Genomic DNA, 25,063 nt, shown 5'->3' on the forward strand with positions numbered 1-25,063 from the left:
TTATATGTTTTTTATTTTAATACAAAATTTTTTATCGTTGAATAATTTCACATCTTCTGTTAAATTTTTTCCACTAAAATAAACAATACTCTTTTTCGCCTCGAATTTTAATGCTGAAACGCGCGGTTCTTCAAAAAAACCATGCAAAATCTCCATTAAACGTTTTGCGACAACGTTGCCACACTTGCACACATTTCCGTGTCGATGACGTTTCATCAACTGGCGCATCAAGCGCGCCATCTATCGGTAGAACTCATTCGCATATATTCCGCGAATTAAAGTTTAAATATCCGTGGCACCGAAATTACTGCTCATTCGCATTAAAAAAATCCCTTTTTGTCCATTTATACAGTTTATATTTACAAAATAATTTAAGTGGGGTAACTAAATAACGTGTGTCATGGAGGTAGCCCGTTGGTTGTTCCATGCACCCTCATATGCCTATTCAGATTACCGCTCTGACTAAACCGAAGTAAACACAATTTACATTCGTAGGGCTTCTCTCCGCTGTGTATCCTTAAATGTTTGGTCAATGTGCTACTGTCCGAAAACGCCTTTTTGCATAGTCGGCACCTGAAATATGTTTAGTTTTTTTATAAGTTTACAAGACATTTTTGCGGTTTTCCGCCACCTATAAGGTCGCTCCCCGGAATGGGTCCTCATGTGGGTGGTGACTGAAGAACTTTGCGAAAATCTCCTGTCGCAAACTGGACATCTAAATGGTTTTTCCCCTGAATGGGTGCGCACGTGCGCGGTTAAATTAGCAGCCTGCGAGAAGGATTTATTGCAATCCCCACAACGAAATGGTTTCTCTCCACTGTGAGTTCGGAGGTGCGTTTTGAGGGTGCTCGGGCGAGCGTAACTTTTGCCTGTAAAATCACGCTCATCATAACGATTATTAATCCACAGAAGAGGAAAATACCGCATATCCTACAAACGTTGGGCTTTTGACCGTCCTCTTCCAACAAACTCAAGCTGGAACGCCTCCTCGGTGAGGAAAATGTCATCATCGGCTTATAGGTAGCGGTGGTGGTTAGGAGAGGCGAGGAGTCTTGGACTGGAGGCCTGAAATCCGCCGTAAAGGAGTAGGTGCCTCCGTAAGTAGGGCTTAGGAGCCCCTGGCTTTGGTAACTAGGTTGGGATGAGCCTTGAGTGTTCGCGCTCCATTGCACCTACGCATAGAAGAGGAAGCTCTGTGGTGTATAATTAATGGCCGATTGCGGAATCTAAGAAGTGCGATAAAACATCATAAATAGATTTGAACAACGGTGAATCATGTTGCCGCACTTGGTGCGCACCTCCTGGAAGTCGGAATTCTCACTAAATATCAATTAACGAAGCGATATACGGGCTGTCCCGAAAGAGGAGGCCAATTCGCTAATCACATGTCCTATAAGAATTTCCGATCTAGATTTCTACTTTTTAATACAGGGTCATCCAGGGAAAAGTTGACCGCCTCGATCTTGAAAAATAAGGAACTTTCGGAGAATTCCCCAAATACGTCAAAGCAGTTTTGCACAGGCACGAATTTTATTAAAAAAATCAAACCCCCAAACGTCACAGCAACCCTCTCGAAAATTTCAAACGCCACGGGGGGCGATGCGACACCTCAAATTAGAGGTCTTTCAAAACTGTGTTCAATGGTGTAGTGCAATTTCAAATCTATCGATTAGTTTTTGAGAAAAACAGCTACAAATTTCACAAAAAATGCTACGCAAACCCGGTTACGCAGTACGTAAACAATGGGAAAACTCGTTTGTTGATAGGAAATGCGCTCTGTGCCCAGTTTTCGGTTAAAAGCAAATAAAAAATAGAAAACGGATGAAAATCCAGAATAAAAGACTGAATAAATGAATAAACAAAACTAATCTGAGCTAAGAGATCGGGGGCCGAGGCGAAGCTGAGGTCAGCAACTGGTCGAAGCGCAACAGAGACCTTTTACTCAGTACCCATTTATATTGCCATTTTTAGTTTAACGAATTCGGTTATATTACAATTTCCTGTAAGTTTCTCCTCGACGTGAAGACAACAGACAATATTACGCAATATTAACACGAGCCGCCCCTGCGAAGTAACCATAGCTCTAGCAGTGCACTATCACGACGCTAGCGGTGGACTCACGCACGACTTTCACTCCCAGGTGCAAAAGTGCCACTTTACGTGCGTGTTCCGGGGCAAATAACGTTGGGCTTTATGACCGCTGGCGAAAAAGTTGTCTTTTTATGTTACCTCCTACTTCGTTTATGTAAAATGAAATAAAATCTCCTTTACTAACTTGGGGACAAGGCAGCTCCGAAGTATATCCTCCATTAGGGTGGTACCCGTGCATCGTCATGTTCATCGAGACATTCACAGACATGCTGGGAAAGATCGGAGCCTGCTGATGGGAGAGGGCGAAGTTCTGATCGCAAAAATTAGCCCCGCTGTAGCCACCCGGAGACAGCAACATCTGAGAATGATACAACTGAGTGTCATATTTGTCCGTGGGGCTCTGCCCCGGGTGCACCACTGCGTGTTTCAGCGACAGCAGCACGTCCGCCACATCTGAAGACGGTTGCTTTTGGTCTCGAAACAGGAGCTGGTTTTGGCTTTGGTAATTCGGCTCTGTTCTACACAGAGCCCTGTTAAACATACCTGGCGAAAGTAAAAAGGAAATTTGTACCTTGAGGAGGTGGACCCGTTGCCGCATGGTGAGATGTTGAAGAGGCTGGGGAGAGGGTCCAGGTCTAGGGGCAAGGAGAACGACCCCATTTCGTCGCTCCAGCAGGACGACAAGTCGTCGTTGCAGGATGAGATCTGTTTCATAGACGAAAAAAAAAACGATTTCGTTAATTTTTTTAGCTTCTACAGGATGTCCCGGTGCGAGGCCTGTGCCCCCGTGGCGATTTTCTTGCCTTTTCGACTCTTGCGAATGCGTTCGTTGCCCATTGTAGCCGACTTTATCTCAACTTTGGGGCCTCAAAGAGGACACTTCACGCAGGATTCGCCTTGGGGAGCGGACACAATCCCCATGTGAGAAACTTGAAGTTCGGTTTATTTTTGAAATTTTGATTTTTGCTTGGTCGAAAAAACCTAAAAACGTCTTACACGACTTCCGGTTAAACCGGAAACTTACTTCATTTCTTTTTTTTTTTTTTTTTATGGAAAACGGCAGTTTTATTCCATTAAAATGGTTTTTTTTTGTCGAAAATAGGTGCAAGTTTGGTGATACAAAATAGGACCGAATTTCAACCGTTTTTTTATTGATTTATTTTGATTTTTGCGACTTTTTTGGGACACTTGTAGAGCTCTGGTGACACTCAATTAGCTGCAAAAGTTTTTGACGCGAATTGACGAAATAAATTTCAAATTACTGGGAAGGTAACACATTTTCATCAACCATTAAAGCACTAAGACAGACATTTTAAGGGGGTTTTGCAAAAATTATTGAGTTTTTAAAGTGAAAAAAGGCTTTTTTTTTTCAAATTGCTCCCTAAAATGATTTTTGCACCACTAGATTTTCAGAAAAAAATCAATAAATACGATTCACATGGTGATTATGTAAAATTAGTGCTTTTTGCAGTAACAGGCGCGTCAGCACCCCTTTACCCGACCAAATGGCCTAATGTGCATTTGACTGCGTGTTGTGCTGCTTTAATCCATGATAAAAAAACGTTTCAGCAACTTTTTCGGTTATTTTTCTTAATTGTTCGAGTGTTTATGGCAATCTCCTAAATTCCCAACCATTTAAAATCAATTTCATCAACAGTTTCGCAGATAGTGGAATTTCAGTAAAAGTGTCGGAAAAGGCGTGAGAACCGAAACAAATCAAATAGGGCTGAGAGCCGGCAGTGTTATGAAACTTATTTTTATTTTCGACAGAAAGCCCATTTTCGCCAAAAAAGGGCCGTGTTCCATTAAAAAAATATAAAAAAAATGTGTAGGGCCAGTTTCGGGTTTGACCGCACGCCATATCGGGCTAAAAATATTCTACAGGGTCCGGTTTTTGCCCACAAAATAAAAACAAAAATTTCAAAAATACAATAAACCTCTGAGTTCCCCTCTACGGGTATGCGGTATTACCTCCCCGAAAGCGGAACCTGTACAATTCGCAATATTTAAACATACAGGGTGTTCACAGTGTGCCACCACTCGAGCCAATCTACGCACCAATTCAAGACATTCTCAGTTTTTTATTTATTACTCCGCTCCCAATCACGGAGCCCCAACCGAGAAAATTCTTTAGCATTATCCGCAGGTGCCATTGGTTTTTGGGACGTGCGGTATAATGTGATGATAGAGGCATGAATCCCGATGAGAAAACGTTGAGTTTCACAAAAGGCCTTAGGCATCTTACTTAGGTTCAAACACGGTTCTTTAAACATTTTATAGCAGAGTGGTCTTCCACTTACCTGTTGAATTGAGGTGGGAGCACTCCAGTTACACTCAAACTGCACTCCGAATTGGGGGTTGTTGGGCACATAACTGGTTGTATCCATGGCGGAGACAGACGTGGGGCGCTGATTCGGGGGCTGGACCAATCTTGCGCACCTGTCGATCCACGTTTAAAAGAAAATTAATAAATTCATCATACATTAAAGAGTGGTATTGTTTAACTGTGAGGTCGTGGCGCTGATTGAGGTACATCTTCATGGGTTCCAAATGGAACGTAGGAACCTTTCGAAAAAATAACTCACAATTACACTTAATTTTTTTATTTATTTATTTAATTCCATCAACTTTAGTTCTTTTTTTAGTTATTATTTCTCACTTCTCGTAGTAGACCTGTGAATTTGCTAGGAGGCTCAGGTCGATGAGTCCGGGCGAATCGGCTGAATCTCGCACTGTTTCCGTCACTCCAGGCAAATATGTCCGCTAGTTTTTGAACATTTAAACAGCGTTTTCACCGTTCCAACCCGTTTAAAGCCGAATTTAGTCAATTTAAACAATTCAGGGACGTTCAGGGTGAATAATTCATTCTGTCGTCATTTTGAGTTTAACTTCCGCTCAGGAATAAATGCGACGTCACTTCCGGTTAAACCGGAATACGCCGTCAAAGTGTACGTGAAACACGTCATTGGAAGGGCGGTTTTTCCGTCACCCATTAGCATCAATATGGCGGCTATAAGAGAAACCGTCACTGTCAATCTTCCCTGTTCGACCTTGAACTGTCAGTCTGAGCAGACCCCGCTGGTCGGCACTGTAAAAGTGACCACCCTGTAGAATGCTTAAAACTGTCGAGGAAATTGCAACGATTCATTTATACGGGGTGTCGATTTGAAAACTCCCAGTGTCCCGAAACGGGACGGATTTTTCAAAAATCGCACGGACACGTCGATTCAGTTGTGGAGGGGGAACAATTTTATGTAAAATTCGCTGCTCCTCCTTCGACCCTCTGCCCCCCAAAGACGCCCCCTCCACGATCTTAAATTCTACAGGAGGTTCAGTGATACACAATTTTAAAGGGCTTTTCAATCTCTGCACTATTGCACCTCGTTTCTCACTTTTAGTTCCTTGGACGTTCTCCATTATTTTACAAGCAATAATAGAGCCTATTTCGAAACCCTTCTCTGACGTTTTCAATTAGTCCTTCTGGAATAGCCGTGCCTGCCTCCGTGATTCTTCTTTTCAAATCTTCGGCTTTATCGAGCCGGAGTTTGCAAACAACGGATTTTACATGCTCTACAAACAATAATCCAGCGGCTTCAAGTCTGGCGATCTTGCAGGCCATTCTATCGGTCCCCTCCTATCAATCCAATTGTCGGGGAATCGGGGTTCTTGTGCAGCTCCCCGGTCAAGTTTTCCTCAACAAATAAAGGTCTTATGACGGCGTTTACGACAGTATAAGCCCGAACGTTCATTTTTTCTGACCACTGTGTAGCTCTCTCTCTCTCTCTCTCTGAAACTTTGGGGTTGAACTTCAATAAATTTCAGCGCCTTTCGTACAGTCTCATGTGAGACTCCACAATGGATTGCTGGGTTCCGGAACGAAGGTTCCTCAGAGTCTCGATTCGAGCAGATTCGTTTAAAACGCATTTTTTTTGCCTGTAATAAAACCCGTTTCAGGAAATTTTCTTAGTAAGTTTAAAGGTAAAAAAGTTTTGAAAAAGTTGAGAAAAGTTGAAAAAAAAGTTTTAAAAAAGTTGAAAAGTTTTAAAAAAATTGAAAAAAGTTGAAAAAAAGTTTTTAAAAAAAGTAAAAAAAGTAAAAAAAGTTAAAAAGACGCATCTGCGACTCGCTTTTGAATTAGGATTTGTAGCATTAAAGACTTTCGCGGTTCCTCTTGCGCCCCTTCATTGCTCCTCATGAACAAATCAATTTCAGTTCTTTGCTGGATCGTGTACGCCGTTTTTAAAATTACTCACAATGCAGGATAATGCTAAAAATTTATCGGAACGGCATTCCATCGCAAACGAAAATAAACAACGTAAAAGTTCACGTTCTGGGTAGTACCGGACCGACCTTTGGAGTACCGAGGGAATTCGTTGTTATATTGACGAACAATTGCCCCAGTGATTTGTGCATTTTGCCTGTGATGGACGTGTCGATAAAAAATAAGGCAGCAGGTTAGTAAATAGATTAATAACGACGATTTCCTAACTGGGAGACACGTTTGCATGGAAAAGTCTTAGTTTCAACGCCATCAAAACGCTAACGGCTGAAAGATGGATTTAGAATTATCAAAAGCGCTTAAAATTGATAACGCAACAGTCAAAGGTAACAAATCAGGTACCAAAATGTAGAGAACGAAAAGCCCTTTAAAGCGATGCCTCGCCCACCCCCTTTACGGTTTAAGATATCTGAGAGGGTGGCTCGAGGGGGGTAAAAGAGACGCAGTGAATTCTACGTGAAAATTGTTCCTCCTCGCTAACAGAATCGACGTGTCCAGGCCATTTTTGAAAAATCCATCCCGTTTCGAGGGGACGGGAGGTGGGAAATTTTCAAACTGACACCCTGTATGTGAAAAACGTGGACCTCAACAAGATCCCGCAGGGCGCGCACGTAACGTGTCCGTGCCCTTTTCGTGTGCCGGATCAAAAATAGTTGTTTGCGGCAATGAAAACCTGATAAAAGGAAGCTCTAAAACCATTTCCGGAAAATATTTCAACGGGCCTCCGGTATTGACCGGAATAGGAAGCCATATTTGGGCGGCGTTTCTGCTCCTGGTATCTATGGAAACAAGCACGACGAACTTCGGGGGCGGAAAACAAAGAATCCGCTTAATAACGGTATGGCGGCGCTCCTCCATTTTTGCTGCCACAAAGGCAAAAAGTAAAAAAAATTCATTTGCCCCTGCCGCATCTTTCCACCCTTCTTCGTCTCAACGGCCCGAACGATTTCCGAGCTCCAAGGGCGGCCCCGGAAGTCTGGCAACTCGGGAGACACCTGACGTCTAACGTCACCCATTTTGCAGCTATGACATTTTTAAAAACAAAAAATAGTTGCAACGTTGCCGTTTGTGGGTCTCGCGGTGATTCGATCTCGACTAATCCCAAACAAAAGTTGCCGGTTTTTGCCTTACAGGGTGTCAAACTAATTGTGCAAATTGAAAATTGACCTCGCGACTTTCCATTCGCAGGCTTGAAATTGTCTCTATGCAGTGCTCTGGGCATGACGAATTCGCTTGAAATACTGGGTGGTCCACTTTTATGTGGCAGGACTTTAAATGTCGATAGAAAAACTTCCCTCTGTCTGCAACTCCTTTTCGTCCGCCACTGTCTAATTCTCCAGCTAATTGTTTAATTTTTTCCTCCCTCTTCTGATATATTTTAGCTATCAATTTCCTCTCTTCAGTTGTCCTTTCAATGCCCTTTATAGCCAGCTTCAAGATCTACATGACCCTGTTTCTCCTTGGGCATGATTCTTAAATTATATAAAATATCTAAGAACGGTTAGAGCTAGAATTTTTTCCTCATAGAAATCGTTTTGCATGTAGAAGACTTCGGAGAATCAGAATTTGCAAAAATTTTCGAGTCACCGGCACTGGTGGAAAGGTTTGGCCATTTTTTGGAAACTTGGGAAAGCGCCGGTGGCGACATCTGCCCACCAGCTTGAAACGCGTAAATTAAATGAATTTACACAAAAATCCCCCGAACGGGCAATTTCAACGCTATAAATCAAAAACCGTGAGGTTTACTTCCACTTAACAAGTTGAGCTGAAACGCTGCATTTGTATCCTCCACGGTTGTTTCGTGCTCGCCCTGTATAAAAAAGTAGCTCGCGCTTTCCTATTTATCATTCCGGCTTAAAAATTCCCAAACCGATCTCTATCGGTTTTCGAAATATTAATTTTAATTTTTTTTCCGAAACGTGGCCACGATAAACCCTCCATTGAGGGGCGATTTCGTTTCACAAAAAAACAGGAATTTTGGAAAATGTTTCGGAAAAATCGACTATTTGGCATTTTTGCCGAAGGCGGCCGTGGAAAGCCGCGATGGTTGAGAACAATTGAACCAGAGCAGCGGGCCAAACACAGTGGCTTGCCAAGTCAGTGGCGCAGAGTACAAATGAAGCTGTTTAAGGGTGGTGCAAACTGAACGATACAAAAATCTGTTTATTTTCGTTTACGTTATCTGAGACGCGAAGCTGCGCACTATTCGCGTTCAGAACTAACTGAGAACGATATTCGCCATTACTAAGTTTTTTGTCATTTTTACCACTGTTTCTGGGACGTCTGTAGGGCTTCTGAGGTGGACCAACTTTAAATCTTTCCATCAGTCTTTTCGATGACTCATCTCTATTCATCATGACGCGAGCTCATGTCCTAATTAACCTTTCTCGATTACTCTTGTCCTCCAGTAACTCTTACCGCACATTTGATAAACAATCCATATGATCTCTTCTCGGCATCTACAGGGTGTCCCAGAAACAATGGTACAAGTGAGTGTTGGGTGATGGAGGATGAAAAACGGAGCGATTCAGCTGAACTTGCCCCTTACAAAAGAAATATCAAAATTTTCGTTCCACTTGAGCTTGGATTTATCCTTAAGGCCGTTTTTGGGTGCGAAAAATCCATATAAAATTCGCATCTTTGGTGGTTTTCGGGGTATTTTCAATTAAGCGATGGCACGTATTTGCAACCTTTTGTTAATACGGCTAAAATACCCTTCAACTTTGAAAATTGCAGAAAAATAACTAAAATATTTACACCTTCTTACCTAACATCCCGTAAAAATGTGGATTTCAATAGCAAGGACTCGAAAAAAATAATAAAATAAAAAATAATAAAATAAAATCTGATGGGTTTAGATCGGGAGTTTCTGGCGGCCACAGATATTCACTGCCCCCGCCAATCTATGGATGTGGAAAAATTATATTCATGAACTCCCTTACATTTATAGGGTAATAACCAGGAGCGCCGTCTTGCATAAACCAAAGAAAATTGTGTGATTTTCTCGCATTTAACGGCATTTGATCCTGACACAATTAACCAACTCGAACCCATATCGTCATGGAGATTATTTCTTCGCAAAATATTTAGTTCCTGCACTTCATTACGTATTCATACGATTATATACGTTCAATGAATTGGCAGACATGTTGGAGTTCTTTCTGCACGAATTCATGCTGAGAAGCGCCCGTCAGACCTTCGTTTTCTCTAATAGAAAATTAACGAATGTTGAGGAGAAAATAGCTTACTTTTCCGTTCAGAACCCCCTGTACATTCCGTGATTTTTTGAATCGCTGCTCATTAATATTAGCCCGAAATCCCTATGCCAATCTTAGTATTCGAGCAATGGAAAGATGTGCACCTTTTAAAGGGAGTTTGTGTAATAATGGCTTTAAAGTCTTAGAAACTCAATTTTTTTCCGTGGGACACCCGGTATACTATAGAATGTTACGAACCAATTAACCGCAAGAAAAGACTTTTTCAATACACTTTACCATAGCTATTTCAATGGGCGTTCGAGCAATTTAAGCCCAAATGCAGCAACATTTTCAAAATTTTGGAAAATTATGTATGGGACACTAAAACTCTATATTTTTGTAATATATATATATAGAACCGCCTGTATATTCTACGACTGTTCAAATTCGCTGCTCATTCAACTCAATTTATCCAAAGAAGTCGCTATTCAGGGCGTTTCGAATTCGACCCCCAGCATCGGGATCTCCGAAACTAGGCGAGATGCGAACGAGCTTAGATGGGGCCAAAGTTGCGTAATTTGGCGCCTGACCAAGTGCCGTTTTCGAAATTTGATTTCCCAAAGTGTTCGACAAAAAGACTGAAAATTTGAGATAATTTTTTTGAGCGTCGTCTGACGAAAGGGCCCTCGACCACAGGCAGCTTTCGCTTCAAAGCGGCGGAAAATGCGGTTTCGACTTCCCTGTCAAATAACGCCGGAGGCATCGGGGAAAATCTGCGATTTTGCTTGGCTTTTTTGGGACACCTTCGCAGGTGCTCGGAAATTTTCAATTTCAGAAGCGGCGCTTGGCCAAGCGCCAATTGCGCCGAACTTCTTCGCGTCTGCTCCAGTTTCCGAGATCCCGATGGCGAGGGCCGAATTTGAAATGGCCCGTACGTGTCTCCTCCGGTTTTCGAGTAGTGCAAAAACGAATAAGAGACGCACTCGAACGCCTTTTAATGGGGCCTTTGGACGTGGCTCTTACCTGAAACTCGATTTTCTGCCATCCAGGGCCTTCCTCGTGGAATATCGCGGCCCCAACGAGCGCAACGCCCCAACGCACCCCCGCCACGGCCGTTTTCGGGGACTTTCGAAAGAAATCACGCAGAAAAATCGGGTTCAAATACTCACCTGGGATGTGCACGCTAAAATCCTCCTTCGGTCACAAACTCCCGGTCCTCCTTTATCACAATATCGATGACTAGATCAGGTACCCGATACACTACGACATTCCGGTATCACAAACCAACATCACAAGAGTCGATCGGCGAACCCTTAAAAGTGAGGGCGCGAAGATAAGTGCTGATGCATCGATACTGTTTAAAACTGATCACCCTATGGCAGTGCTGGTCGACGTATGACCGCCTCCTGCAGCCCCCCTCGGGGGTGTCATCTATTATTACATCGAGACCACTTCATTAGGCTCATCCTCGGCGCAAAAAGACCCATCAGCCTGTGTAGAGGACGAATTGCAGACGTCGATGTTCATTGCAAGTGATTATGGGAAAAACATTATTATTATTATTATTATTGTTGTTAATTTTTTTTTGTGAATTTGTACATAGGGAGTAAAAGAAAACTAAATCAGGCGGCGCAGCGTGGCGGACCAGGACGCCCGTCCCGAAGGGGCGAAGTGGTGCCGCACTCGGGGGACACCCTGTAGGTGCTACCGTGCCTTTTCCGGAGGAAAACCTTTCAGCCAAATTGCCTCATAATCAAACTTCGCTTACGGCCCGCTGCCTTAAAATCGGATTCGGGTGGTTAGATGGGCGATTTGATTACCGGAGATTATGGATGTTTGCGGCAGATAAGAGGATAACCGGCACACGTAGAACGCGCGCCCCAAAGGGGCTTATCTGGGTGTAATCAAGATGTCGCTGAATGAATTACTTAGATTGCCACTGCGGCCCTAAACGATTAGTATGAGAAAATTAAATATTTGTCTCCGATGATACCTGATATCGCTCCCGGGATGCGATCAGCCTCGCCGTCAGCAACTTGTCTTATGTAAACGAGTAAAAAAGGCTCAAAGTTTACTTATTTACCAAAGGAGAAAATCGTTATATTGATTAGCGCCGGCATGTACATCATATCATGTTTTCGATTATGTGCTCACATTGTTTGAGGCGGAGTTTACCCTCCTCGATTTGCACCCTTGGCGACCAATAAGCTCGGCCCGCCACCCAGGGGAGGGGTGGTTAATTTTACCTGCCCATAGCATCCCCTTTCGGCTTTACCATAATTAAAATATAATTGCGGGGTGTTGGGCGAAAAGGTCGCATCTCCATGCCGAAGGCCCGAGAATTGCCAATTTTGTCAATGTTTATTTACACGTAGACGTTCGGGTAAATGATGAGCAATAAATAAACGACCGAAATGATACTTTTTTTCCCTCCAAATAAACGTTTCTTTTGGTGGGCGCAAAGCTAAAAATAACCCAGGTAGGTACGGACACCTACCTACCTTCAAACCCGGTGGGAACGTTTTATTCCAAACGTTCACACCTCCAGGACATCACCGAGCACGCCTCTGGACTTTTAACGTTAAAAACTTCTTGTGTATATAAAAAAAATTGTTCTTGAAACCTGCGCACCGCCAGCGATCTCCAGTGGCGCCGTCAGAGCGACTCGTCCCGGCACTCCGGTCGTTCTGGAAATTCATTTTTACATCGACTTCCATTAAGGCAACGTTACGTTCAACTATTGCATTTTACGTCGCCAGAGGGCTGCCGACATTCCTATGCAACCTGCAAAACGCGGGACTTAGAAATAAATCAGTCGATACGCCCCTGGGCTTTTAACCAGTTGCGCCGAACGCACCTGACGGGAGTTTATCTCTAAGCTCGAGTTACTGTCAAACATTTTCTGACACATTCGACCAATAAACTAAGTTAGGAGGTGCACTTTTTTACACGTTCCTGGGTGCTGGTACCACTAAGTACTTCACGTGCGGCGGATAATTGCCGACAAGTCCCCTGGCGCGGTACCAGTTTCGCTTAGGCCGTGGTCTGCTTCAAATATTTCGTATTTCCTGCAATTTACTAGCGAAACTCGTATGTCTTTGGAATAAGAACCAGTACGCCTCTGCATTTGCAACAAATAAATGTTTTTCACACGCGAGTTGTTCTGGATGAACGTGGGCCCGGCTGGAAATCACTGGTGACCTTTCTTGCCAATCTCGATGAATTTGGCCCCTCCGATGTTTCTTTTTTCAGAGTGTTTTAGCACCTTTGGGGTCAAAAGCCGGTACTGCCCTGGATTTTTTTTAAAGAAATACTTCTTGCATCCGGATAATGTTTTTTTCAGCCTCGCGGTCTCCAGAAATCGCCGATTTCGACTGGTCCGCCAACTTTCCTCGTTTTCAGCCTTTTTCGTTGTTAGAAATTTGCAATTTTTGAATGAAACTAGGGCCACCTGCAAGTTTCTAACCAATAAATGCCTCTCATTCAGCCCTAAGTAAGAAAAACCATTTTAGAGTAACAAGAGCGGCCCCGGTCTCCGCCTCAAGTCTCTCTAATCTCGGAAACTTAAAGCCCCTAACTTTGAAAAAAAAAACGGAAATCCGCCCCTGGATTTTTTCTGGGAGCGTTCGTTGCATGCGAGTGATTTTGGAAAAATGTCAGTGGCGCTACAAGTTGCCAGATTCGGTGAATTTGCCATCTCTGATCTTTGACCACCTTTTCCGCAGACATTTTTGCATAAAACTGGGCACGCACCTGAACATTTAATCGGTGAATGACCCTCGTTTGGGGAGAATTTCGAAAAAATTCGAGCGCCGCCCAGCCGCTCCAGCGGCGGCGCCAAATTCGATTATTCCGGCGCCGGAAGTCAAACTTTAAAAATTTTGAGTTTCGATCTAAAATGCAGGTGCGCCCACGGAGCTTCCTTGAATAAACGCTTATACCGAGCCGCGCCCAATTCTGGCGCCCGTTAATGTGAATGAATTATCGCTCGCAACGTTTCCCCAAAGTATGGAAAACGTCCTTATGCACGCTGTACAGGGTGCTAGGGAAGTAACTTTCGTAACTTTGACCAATGATTCATTTGAACAAACGACCGAGATTGCAAACGCAATCATTTCCCCGGAAAACCAAAAACCTATGGAGAATTGGCAACGTCGAGTCGTTTTTATTTCGTTTTGATACCTTCCTAGCTGGCCGCAGACACTAGGTATGCGTTTTTACGGGGGTTTTTGGGGTCCGACACGAAAACCTGGGCGACCCCTTGCAGGGTCAGGTTTTTTAGGGTTCAGCGCGGCGTTGCCGCTTACGTTCGCTTTTACCGGCGAACGTGCATTATTTCAGTTTCAAATCGCTTTTAGCAACGTTGCTGTTCAATCACTTTCATTTTAACCAACTTTAGCATGTTTTTTTTTATACTATCAGGTTTTGGCCGCGGTGGCAGGGGGCGTTTTTGCCCGAAATTACGTTCTTAACCGCTGGCTAAATCGAGGAAAGCTACCCCCGACACCCCCTATCGCAGCCATTTTCCGGGCGCGGTTTTCCCATGATCAAAGGCAATATACAGCGTAGCGGCAAAAAGCGGGCGCGTTTTTAAAAAACAATTTTTTTCGGTTTGAATCCCTTTGCCGAACCAAAGGCAGCACGGAAAACCGATATGGCGGTCGTGTTCATCGTGAAGATGGTTTTGGTAACCGAATATCTTTATTATTTCTCAAGTTATGGGTATACTTGCAGAGGGATATGCCCGATGAAAGCCAATACGGCGTTATTTTTAGGAAGTGCGCGCTATAGGGTGGGAAGGTATGCCGGTAGGTCCGCATTTCCAACGAAACGGATCGAAGACTTATCGGCTTCGAAGGGACGTCCAAAGCTTATTCATTTACGTTAATTTTTTGTAGTTTATATTAATGAATGCGCGAACTGCGCACTCGCAGACAACATTTCTATGGGGCCCTCGAATATTCAGCACCACATATCGCCTCTTGAAATATATTGTCGTCTAATAATTATTATTGATTAAATTTTCAAAGGTTTCTTGAGAACGTTGCTATCGTTCCTTTGAGGGGCTTCGGCAATGGTTTTTAATTAATGTACGCCGGTGACGGACGTGGGGGTGTTCGGCGACGTCAAAGGACACACACACATAGGGCCGGATTCGCGCCTGGAAATTCCACCTCTGTAATTCGACAGAAAAGAAAAACATTCAGTGCAGGAACGGTACGTTGCAGTACGTGCGAGAAATGCGCACTTTGTGCAAAAGACACATAGGCGGCCCGCAAGGGTATTACCCGGGCGTCCGGCGGTGCCCGGACCTCCCCGCAAGGGGGGATCTTCACTCCAAACGGGTCTATCTTGGGGCGGGACTGCGGGCTGCAAAAAAAAAAAATTAATGCCAACGGGGCTCGAAAGCGATTTCAGAGCGTGGGGCCCCGGCGGCGTTAAAGTAGCAGAAGCGCGTGCCGGTTCGAACCAGCTCACGCCGACAAACGTCCTCTTATCAGTAGCTTTCAATTTGCGCAATTTACCGAATTGAATCGGTCAGTAGTCAAGACCTGGAAATCGACTTCGGCAAATCGGCCGCGTCTGAACGGCCCGAGTGGTTTTTGTAAAAAAAAACTGGTTGCGAACGCGCCGAAGCGTCGAAAAAGTGCGAAAAATGCGCTCCCCGCTCGCTTAAACCAGATCAAAGACGTTAAAGAAAAAATCATCAAACACGTAAAAAATAATGGCCAAAGAAGTTTGGTGCGCCAATGGCTTTTAAGGACCCAAAAAGTCACCGCGATGTTGAACGGGCTAAAAGACCAGATCCTCATTCGGACGAGGTCCCAGTTCCTCCGTTCCATGGTCGTTCCGATTCTTCAGATACAAGGTGGTGCAGCCGAAGCTAGCCGAGATTGTACTAGTGCTGGCTTTGCAGCTGCATCGTCGAAACCTCCACTTTTACTCGAACCGCCTTGAGGAACCTTATCAAAGGCCTCGACCTTGCAGAAGAGAGTTGATAGCGTCGAGGCTAAAAGGAGGGAATTTGCTTCCTCCAAGGGCTAAAATTACATGTTATCGCCCTCGAAAAAAAGAATTTCTTCCATTTTTTCTTCTAATCCAAAGTGGGCCCTTTGGGCTGCCAGCCAAACGAATAGAAGGCCTCCAGACGGGGTTCGCAATGGCTCCCTCGAAAACAGCCCCCCCATCGAAAATTTAACATATTAATTCACTACAGGGGCACTTAAATGCCTTAAAGCTTTACGTGATCCTCCCGCCTCCTTTTTGCCGATTTTGCTGGCAAAAATCGATATCACGGGACCGTTTACGCATGCGTTGCTTAGGTCGTGCAATCGCTCTCGACGATAACGACGAAAACCCGAACGATTTTGACGTTTTCATCTCCAATCGCTCGAAATGCTAACGCGCATGCGTCGACTCGTTTTGCAATAGTCGAAGACCGATTTGATCGAATTTGGTATCGTAATGGTTTGGTAAAATGACTGGCCACTGATCGGCTAACTGGTCGATGATTCCGCGTTAACCATCACTTTGTTTTTTGAGTTTTTGTTTGGAAGAGCTAATCTGCCGTTTTCATTTGCAGCGATGCGCTGGTGGTCCCGGAGCATCGATTTAAAAAAAAAAAAAAAAAAGAAGGCTCCCCCCCGCCCCACCGATCACTGCGGATGGGCGAGGGAATTAAATTGAGCGCAAACCGCGCGCGATGAGAAAGCAAAACTATGAATCGAGTCTAAATGGTCACGACGCACGCGTGCAGTCGGAGAAATGGCGGGAAAAAAATCAAATCCGGTTGAGAAAACTTACCCATTTCCGGAAAGAGCGACTGCAAGACCATTTTCTGGGGGTGGGTGTGCAAGGGCGTCCGCTCCATCGGAGTCCTTTCTCTAACTCAATCTAAACGGTAAAATTTCGTGTTACGTCTGGCTTTGGCTCACGGTTCAAAGCGATCAAAATCGGCCGTAAAAAGGGTCGGAAATTAACATTGAGGGGGTGAAAAAAAATCGGGCGATTTTCCAGCGACGATTTCCCGGAGGCCGTTTGGCACCCCGCTTAATTTCAAACGGTGCCCCGTTCGAAACTCTAAAACGATCCACCCTGTACGGAGCAATGGTTGGTGAAGGGCACGTTAGGGTTAAAATTGATGAGACAAAGGATGTTCGCGCCAACGAACTTTAATGCATACAGGAATGTTCAGTAGTTACTACACAGCCAGGTGGTCAGCGGATAACATGTTTATGAATGCGAAATTTGATACCTAACCATCCAAAAAGCATTTTTTCGGATCCGATTCGGGCATTTTTGTTAGGAGAAATTATGTTTGCTCTACAAACACGATCGACACAAATCATTCACACTTTGAGGATCTCGACTAATAAGTCGAGGGCCCCGTTGTTTGTTCATGTGGCAACGCGAGCCCCCCTCGGTCAGTTTATCCACCTGTATTTACCCCCTGGCTGATGCTAATCGCGGGCTCACCCGACCAATTAATGCCCGTATTGTGCCACAGTTGCAGCTCTCCTCGACGACGGGGGAGGAGGGAAATAAACGGCAACGGAAGAATGGTTCAATAGTATATTAGACATCAAACAAACTCCTTCAACTGCACCACTTAATGTTCATTCATTTTATGAAAATTTAAATATCATTTGCCCACATTTTCGGAAAATTCGTCGAACAGTTGAATGGTTATGTTTTAATCATTAAGAATACAAGAAAAGTGTGTGTTTGTGTATGTGGTATGTGTGTGTGTGTATAAATAACGGATCGTTTTCCGGGTGGTTGCGGCAGCCGAAACAGGTCTGCTAATGTGGAACCTCTTCCGAAACCACCAAATCACTACTTCTAACAATTATTTGGTACATGGGATGCCTTTTCACCCACAGAGCCAATACATAAATATCCAGGAATTATACAGTTACCATACTTTGAACAGTGAAGATATTGTTAAATGGGAAAAACATAAGGTCTTTACTCAACTACGAAGTTTCCAAATTCTCTAAATACTCTTATTAAGCATAGATAAGATACTATTACCGCTCGGTTCTGAGGGGCCGACTTCAATGTTTCTTCAGTTAAAATCCAATAGATTGCCCTCGAGAAATTAAAGCTTAGATACTAAACAAAACAAAAATAATAATGGAAAGCTACCTTAAAAAATACACAAAGCAAACGTGTACGTTCCCTCTAAGTGTTAACGATTACGTTACTTTTTCGTAAAAACATACTGAAACTCTAGCCGCTTTGTCCTAACCGCTTGATGAACGAAAGAAAGAGCTCTTGCCGTGTCGCTTCTGCGTCGAACATAACAGTTAGATTACGGAAAATTTCTTCTAAATGACTAAAGGATTATACGTTGAAAATGTGTAATACATCGAGGGGGGGCCGCACCGCCCCCGCGGAGAGTCAAAGGGGTTGAGGGCGGGAGGAGCGACGGCCGGGGGGGGCGAGGAGTCGAGCGTCTCGCGCTCGCCCCCCACGCCGACGCCCCGAAAAACATTTCAAAAATAAAATGAAAATTGGCACGACGCAGCGCTCCCCGCCCCGCGCGGGAGGACCCGTCGGGCGTGGAGGCGAAGTCGCTTCCCGCGGCGGCGGAGGTGTCCCCCGCGACCGGGCGCGGCTCGCCACCTTCCGACGCCCTCGCCGCCTCCCTCCCCGACTCGCACGTGGGACGTCGCGCAACCCCCCGTGGTAAACTTTCGGGTTACGCAAGCGAAGGCATACATCATGAGTAACGAATACGAAGCAAAAAGTTTAGGTATATAATTACCATTAGAAGCTTTTTACGAACAATTACTAGGACCTTGTCTATTCCAAGACGAAGCTAAACTACACAAAGTGTGAGCTAAATCGGGGGCAGACCGCCGTGAGTGATCTGTTGAAGGACAGCTACATAAAACGTTTTTAGTGGTTACTCATATTCCTTTTTTTTTCTCGATAAGTAATACTTCATTATAAGTAATTATTTATTTATTTTTTTTGGGGGGGGGGGAAGGGGAAGTCAAAGAATCACCGAGGATTCGTTAATTACGTTACGAGGGTACCTTTAAATCATTAAGCTTTAATGACGACCCCGCCGCGGCGACTCTGCCGGCGGGGCTGAAGAGGTTATATTGTCTCCTACGTGAGCTGCAAAGTGCTTTCGAAATGCTGATTTTTTTTTCGTGTTTTTTTTCTTTTTTTTTCCTTTTAAATCGGTTTCGGTTACATCTCTGAGTGGGTGTATTTCGCATCGAAAACAACACTATGGCCGGTGGCGACATTCGTTTAAAAATCTCCGCAAGATTGTATTCTTTGGGCGTTAAAGTCAAATGTACAAGTTTCGTTTTTGCAGGCAACGTACGTGAGTCTACGTTGGGGCGCAAAATCCATCGATTCGCTCGAAAATGCACTGTTCGACTTTCAACAACTGAAACAACAATTCGTGATCAGAAAAGTGTGGATTTTGCGTCGCGTTCATCATCATAATTATTATTAATGCAGAAATCAGGGTTTTGCAAACCTTTCGGGAGGGGGGGGGTTTAGTTTACATGTGTTTATGACCAAATTTAACGATTTTCGTGAACCATCCTTATGCCTTTCTAACCAGACCCCGGCCCCGGGGGGCCGGGGCCGCCAAATCAACAGATCTAATATATAAATACGATAAATATGATCACAGTTGCGCGCGCACGTCGTTACGCCGTCTCAGTCAATATAATTATAACAGTTGTAACAAACATATAAAAATATACAATATGCTCTCAAAACAATCAGTCACTTGACCAATCTGAACACAGCGTTTCAGCAGCGTCGACACGTGTAAAAATCCGACCCTGTATTTAATCTACGTAAGGATAAACGTCTCTGGATCAGTGCGGTTTACGATGGTTCAGTTACGATGGTAAACCACGTAGTCGTTTCTATAGGGTTAAATATGTGGGATGGGAATTTTTGGTTCTTCCCTCGAACAGTGAGAATTTCGCAATTGTCCCCGTAGCTGTGCGCCGAGGCTCGATCGGTGTTCACTTGGAGTTAACTAGAAGTTCCATTGTTCTCGCAATGGCAACTTTAAAAATGTTACGTCTCTAAGCGGTACTGACGTATTCGTTCGAGTTCACCTACTGTGCAATTGGAAATCTGTTGTGCAGCCGCGGCGCGTCTTTCCTTGGACGCCCTGTATGCAGCGCGCCCTCGAATGGGGTTGCCAACAGGCGAAAGTCTCTTACATTTAATTTTCCGAAGAGAAAACTGACTCTTCATGGAAGCTTTTGCTCGAAATCGTCGGATCTCACGGTTTCAATTTTCCCTCCCGTCAGGGGAGAAGACCGAAAAATTTTACCGGCAATTTTTCCAGGCCCTGAAAACCGCTTCTCGCCTCCGCGGCAAGAACGTAGGAAAACGTTCAATTAAATTGACCCCCTTTCCGACGTTACTCTGCAACGGCAAGGAGAATTCGGACGACGATGCCCGATTTCACCGTTTCGGAACGAGCAAAGTCTTTCTTAAAGAATGCACCTCTTCTCGTGGAAGGAAAATCGAGAAACTTTCTCCCCTTGGCAACCCCATGCAGCGATACGCTCTATATTAAATGTGCAGACAGTGAAATCGAATTCATGGGGGATACAGCTAACCGATCAGATGAATCAGAGACCAGGCCGTCGTTTGTTCGAAACGTCGCTTCTGAGCACAATGCCTCAGAAGCGTCCGCTTCATTCAAACCGTTCGGCCTAAAGTTTGGTCCGGAATTCTGAAGTGAAGACACCCAAAACCCAAGCCAAATATCAACCCCAATAAAACCTTCATGACCGGAGTTACAATCGTTGACCAACAAAATGTTACCAAACTCCAAGCACTCCACTATTAAATCACTAATCACACGTCCATGCGCGTTTAATCGACTGGACACTTGTCGCGATTAATATACGAAATAAACGATTAAAACATACAACTTATCACTCGCCCATGAGGCATGTAAACAACGCTCTAATACTAGGGTTTTCTTTACAGAAACAAAGAATTAACCGTGTTCTTGTTTAGGAGGGTCCGCGAACAGGGACATTTCGCACCTGCCCGTTTGTGGAAGAGACGATTTAAACTTGGATGGGATTGGGCGCGCCTCTTTGTCCTTTATGGTCCGTTTGCTTTATACAGTCTTCTGGATTCTCGGTGGGGCTTGAGGAAGAACCGTTCATCTCGTCGATTACATCACTGACTGGCACGTCTCTGCAAAAGCAGCTATTAATACCTGTCGATTACGGTCAATGTAGGTAACTTTACCTAGAAGACAATTTCCGTGAATATTGCGAAATTGAAAAATACTCTGCGCAGATTTGTAACTTCTATGGAAATGATCTTATCGGTAAAATTACCAGGAATTTGCGATATCGGCCCTTAGTTTTTGATCTTTTAGTTAATAGAAGCACAACACAGGGAAACATACATATAAGCGATTACATACCCCGCATCGGTTTTTACAGTTAGTGAAGCTAGTCCTTTCGCTTGCTTTTCCTTGTTAGACTTGTTAGTGTTGCGTTTTTTGTTCCCCTGTAAGAGACGATTGCTTTCATCACCTACATTAGATATTTGTTAGTAAGCAGTAAATTTTCATTGCATTTCAGATTGACCTGGGTCGTTCCAAGTTCGTATACATTGCATGCTGACTATCAATGACATAAATGATATCTAACAGAGTGTGACTCGAACACCTCACCTGAAGCCAAAGAGATTTAAATGCTTATAGAATCATCTCAATTTCATGGTTTTCCTTCTAAATTCCACTCGAATACGACGCGAATAATTGTAAAAATAAAATCTTAGAAGCTTTATTATCGAAAACGTTTGATAAATTAAACCGCCCCGGATGTCTATTTCTTAGTAATCTAGGTGCAACTGGTTTTCTATTCATGCGAAGCGAAACCCAACCATTCCAAATACCCACAAAAATGAAGCTTTCAAATACCTGATTCTTCCTGTTTGCAACAGGGTAACTGGGCATCCCCCCTTTCTGCGGTCGTCCCCTATTATAACCACCCCCGTTGTAGCCTCTTCCCCTGCCTCTGTATACCATCCCAGAAGGCATAATTTGCTGAAATGATACAATGAAAACAATAGTCAACAATTCGCCCACAAAAACGTTAGATTAAAACTGGAACATTTCTCACATTGTTCTGGAACCCGTAATTGGCCCCCCAAGAACCGACGACCACTCCAGCGACTTGGAGTTGGCCCCCACGAGACGGAATCGGCCTACCTCTGAGTCCCGGACCATTTCTGTTGGAGGGTAAAGACGGGGTTGGCAGGTATGCGGCTGGAATGCCTGTTCGAAGAAATGGTCCTGCCATAATTAAGACAAATGATCTTAATAAGTACGAAAACAGCTTTAAAAAATCGAGCGACAATATACAACTTTAGGACGAACCGAACAGCTTTAGGGCTCCCATTGGGAATCGAACTTAAAAAAAGACTTAACTTACCCGGTTGAAACTGCGGCGGTTGCACCTTGGCAAACTTAACATCCAACCCCTCTAAAACGGCCTTGCGCATACGTTCCACCTTGACTACTCGCTCGATATAGTTATCGCACACTTCCAGGATATTTTTGGCGTGTCCCGACCTGGCCAAAGTGTAGTGGAACAATTTGCCGTCGAAATACAGCCACGGACAGCACATAAGCCATGGCAACGGCGCTCCGCAGGCGTCATTGGCCAATATGGCCATGTCGACGCCTTTCATAAAGAGGGCGGCCAATTGGACGCCTCGACTCGACACCACGTTTAGCTAGCATTGTTTTAATTCGCTAACTGTTTGCTTTCTAATTGACGGAAATATTGATACTAACCGTCAACTCTTGCAAATGCTGTACGTTCATGAGATTGGGATTGAACGCCTGGCATAGGAAGGCGTCCAATTCGTTTCGACGCATTATGGGCTTCTCCTGGGACATTATATATCTGGGGAAAAAATATATGATGTCAAATTTCGTTTTACTCTCAGCCGTTATAGCTGGCCATCCCAAGTTTTTACCATGAATAAATCCCCCCCCCCCCCCAAATAATAATGATGAATTGCGACAATAGTTAATATTTGTTTAGGCCCTCGCTCATGTCAACTGGTCAAAAAAACATGTGACTATACAATTAGCACTGTCTTACCTTAGCACACAAGCCATAATTAATAAATGCTGAGGCACGTACGCCGTGTTCAAAATGAGCGGCGTATCTGAATTGAGGCAAGATAAAAACGCCCGCATACGTCTTCTCTGATCGTCCACCGCAGGTCCGAACCATAGTCGCTGAAGCGTGGGTACCGCCCAGGGTAAAGGTTCCGCTTTCACCGACTCGGGACGCTGGTAGGGATTCGATCTACTATACACCCACTCCTTAATCAAAATATCCGGCTGAGGGGCGTCCTCCGGTAAATCACCGATCTCTAAAAGAAAGTTTATTCCAGGTTGAAAGCACGTTTCTTTCGTTCTCACCCTTTTTTTTGGAATGTACATATCGGAGGTGATGCAGGTTAAAAAGCACTGCATACACTCTCTGTCGTAGAGGTAAATAAATATCGTGAATAGGCGGTAACTCCCTGTTGCCCTCGTCTTCCATTAGACAGGGCAGTCGCACTTCTTGAGTGCTTAAAACGTGAAGAATTGAGGGCACCATCAGACCCTTTTGATGACGCAATGAAGCCGTGCGCAGCACGTCATTCGAAACTGATGGGGTAACCACGTTTTCTAACCAAAATTATTAATTAAGAAACACAAATGGCTAAATTATCAAACGTGAAACTACCATGTTTCAAATTTTGCTTTCCTGAAGTGGATGGAATGCCATAGGATGTATTTGACTCTGGTTTGCTTTTCGCGGATGGAGTTTTGCTTTCTGAGGACTCTGTTGAAGAACTCCCATTTGCAACCCCATTAACTTTTTGAACAGAATCCGAATTTACTGGTTTATCTTCTATAATCACAAAAATTTCGATTATTTCCCCTAAATCTTTCGTTTTAATATTTTACCTGATGAGGTTAAAAGCATACCCATTTCCACAAAATCCGAGGACATTACACTGTTCGCAGTTAGGAGGTTATAGTTCTGTAATGTCTCGATCTACAACCATAAAACATGTAAATAATTGTGATAAAGTAGCTCGCAAAGCAACATACTTGTTGCTCTGATGTCTCAGACGCAAATCCAGACTCATCTATTTGGGGTTCCTCTTTTTGTGATTGTGGCTCCTTCTTTTCTTGTGTTTTACCTTTTGGTTTAACTAAGATACAAAATAAGATCAAATTTTCCCCCATACTCCTGAAAAATTGGCGTACCTGGCGCGCCATATTTCAGGAAGCCACTGGCGGTTCCATTTAGATAGTATTGAACTGATTGTTTAAATCTAGAGGCTCTTTTATCATCTAATGATCCAAAAACGGCGACAACTAGGGACTCCATATTGGCTGCAGGTGGCAATGTGCGCACAAATTCAGCCAAAGCTTTCACAGCACTTTCAGAATTATGTTCCTCATTTTTGCTGAGATTAATCCGCCGGTGCAAATCCTGCAGCTCATTCTCAGGCAACAAAAAGTTTCCTAGCAGAGTTGCCATGATACATATTTGTTCCTGGGTAACATTTAGTGTTTTTGTTAAAACACTCAACATGTATTCCTTAGTTTCAACTGAAGATTTGTAGGTGAGCTTCAAATGCTCTGAGGAAAAATAGCGAGGTGGATCAAACGCTGCGTATTCTGCGTCATCAGCCAATAAGCCATGGAAACCATATTCACGACAATAGGCGATAACCTCTTGATGATGATCATCCATAGTACACATCTGTTATTCAAAAATCTTCCAACTCAATACACACGACAACATTCAATAGTTTACCACATAAATTCCCAAATGTCTTAAAGCCATTCTAAGGCTAGCACGCAAGCTAATGGGTGGTGTCCACCACACTTTTGGAGGAGGAGTTCCTTTGGTATTGATATGCTTCAAGACCATTCCAACTTTCTGACGAACATTCGCTTGTTCCGCTTTCCATTCTTCCATTCTGCACTGCTCTATTGTCCCATTAAAAACAACAGCAATTTCTATGTTTCCATGCTCAAGGGCACCACACAAGAGCGAAAGGTACTGCACCATGCGGTTCCATTGACCTCCACATGCCCAATCTGAACCAGAAGATGAGCAGTTGCATCAAATGTTTATAAGAAATACCAAATAGAAATGGCGGAAATACCTTAAAAACCACTGAGTTTATAAGGACGTATTAGGCATAAATGATTAAATTTAATCCCTAACTAATAGTTTACCATTGAAAAGATAAATCATCGGTAAAAAATTTATTTTCCTATCAAAATATGACAATATTTCCCTATTTACAAAAACATGTGATAGTGCTACTTCACAAAGAAAAAATAATCATTATTGGTACTTATTGTAAGCCAGCTCAACTCTCTGATATATAACATTGAAGGACAATGAAAAATAGTTTTTGAATGCAAAAATGGCAAAAAATGAAAATC

General features: G+C 43.8%; 3 protein-coding genes across 4 annotated transcripts in view; 1 reads left to right on the top strand and 2 right to left on the bottom strand.

The window, feature by feature from the left end:
- Positions 1–94: 94 nt before the first annotated feature.
- gl (glass) lies at positions 95–11,088 on the bottom strand. Its single transcript, XM_066301176.1, has 7 exons — positions 10,737–11,088; positions 4,392–4,530; positions 2,663–2,796; positions 2,276–2,609; positions 923–1,172; positions 632–869; positions 95–573 (listed from the first exon to the last, which is right to left on the bottom strand). Exons 2-7 carry the CDS (start codon positions 4,476–4,478, stop codon positions 399–401), a joined length of 1,218 nt encoding a protein of 405 aa, XP_066157273.1. The 5' UTR covers positions 4,479–4,530; positions 10,737–11,088; the 3' UTR covers positions 95–398.
- Positions 6,330–25,063, top strand: part of Cth (Cystathionine gamma-lyase) — a 24,564-nt gene continuing 5,830 nt past the window's right edge. Inside the window, exon 1 of the mRNA XM_066301172.1 lies at positions 6,330–6,545. Coding sequence (XP_066157269.1) covers positions 6,356–6,545 — 190 coding nt within the window. The 5' untranslated portion in view covers positions 6,330–6,355. The remainder of the gene's footprint in view (positions 6,546–25,063) is intronic.
- Positions 17,126–25,063, bottom strand: part of LOC136349545 (constitutive coactivator of PPAR-gamma-like protein 1 homolog) — a 10,545-nt gene continuing 2,607 nt past the window's right edge. Inside the window, exons 4-16 of one of the 2 annotated variants that reach the window (XM_066301169.1) lie at positions 24,423–24,709; positions 23,867–24,368; positions 23,708–23,811; positions 23,561–23,651; positions 23,337–23,504; positions 23,027–23,278; positions 22,701–22,977; positions 22,388–22,499; positions 22,023–22,326; positions 21,696–21,865; positions 21,509–21,634; positions 21,008–21,093; positions 17,126–20,772 (exon numbers count right to left, since the gene is read on the bottom strand). In XM_066301169.1, the coding sequence (XP_066157266.1) occupies positions 20,640–20,772; positions 21,008–21,093; positions 21,509–21,634; positions 21,696–21,865; positions 22,023–22,326; positions 22,388–22,499; positions 22,701–22,977; positions 23,027–23,278; positions 23,337–23,504; positions 23,561–23,651; positions 23,708–23,811; positions 23,867–24,368; positions 24,423–24,709 (2,612 nt within the window). In that variant the 3' untranslated portion in view covers positions 17,126–20,639. Of the gene's footprint in view, positions 20,773–21,007; positions 21,094–21,508; positions 21,635–21,695; positions 21,884–22,022; positions 22,327–22,387; positions 22,500–22,700; positions 22,978–23,026; positions 23,279–23,336; positions 23,505–23,560; positions 23,652–23,707; positions 23,812–23,866; positions 24,369–24,422; positions 24,710–25,063 lie in introns of both variants that reach the window. The other variant, XM_066301167.1, reaches the window with a different exon arrangement.

The sequence above is a fragment of the Euwallacea fornicatus genome, chromosome 38, assembly GCF_040115645.1.
Source record: "Euwallacea fornicatus isolate EFF26 chromosome 38, ASM4011564v1, whole genome shotgun sequence".
Classification (NCBI taxonomy): domain Eukaryota; kingdom Metazoa; phylum Arthropoda; class Insecta; order Coleoptera; family Curculionidae; genus Euwallacea; species Euwallacea fornicatus.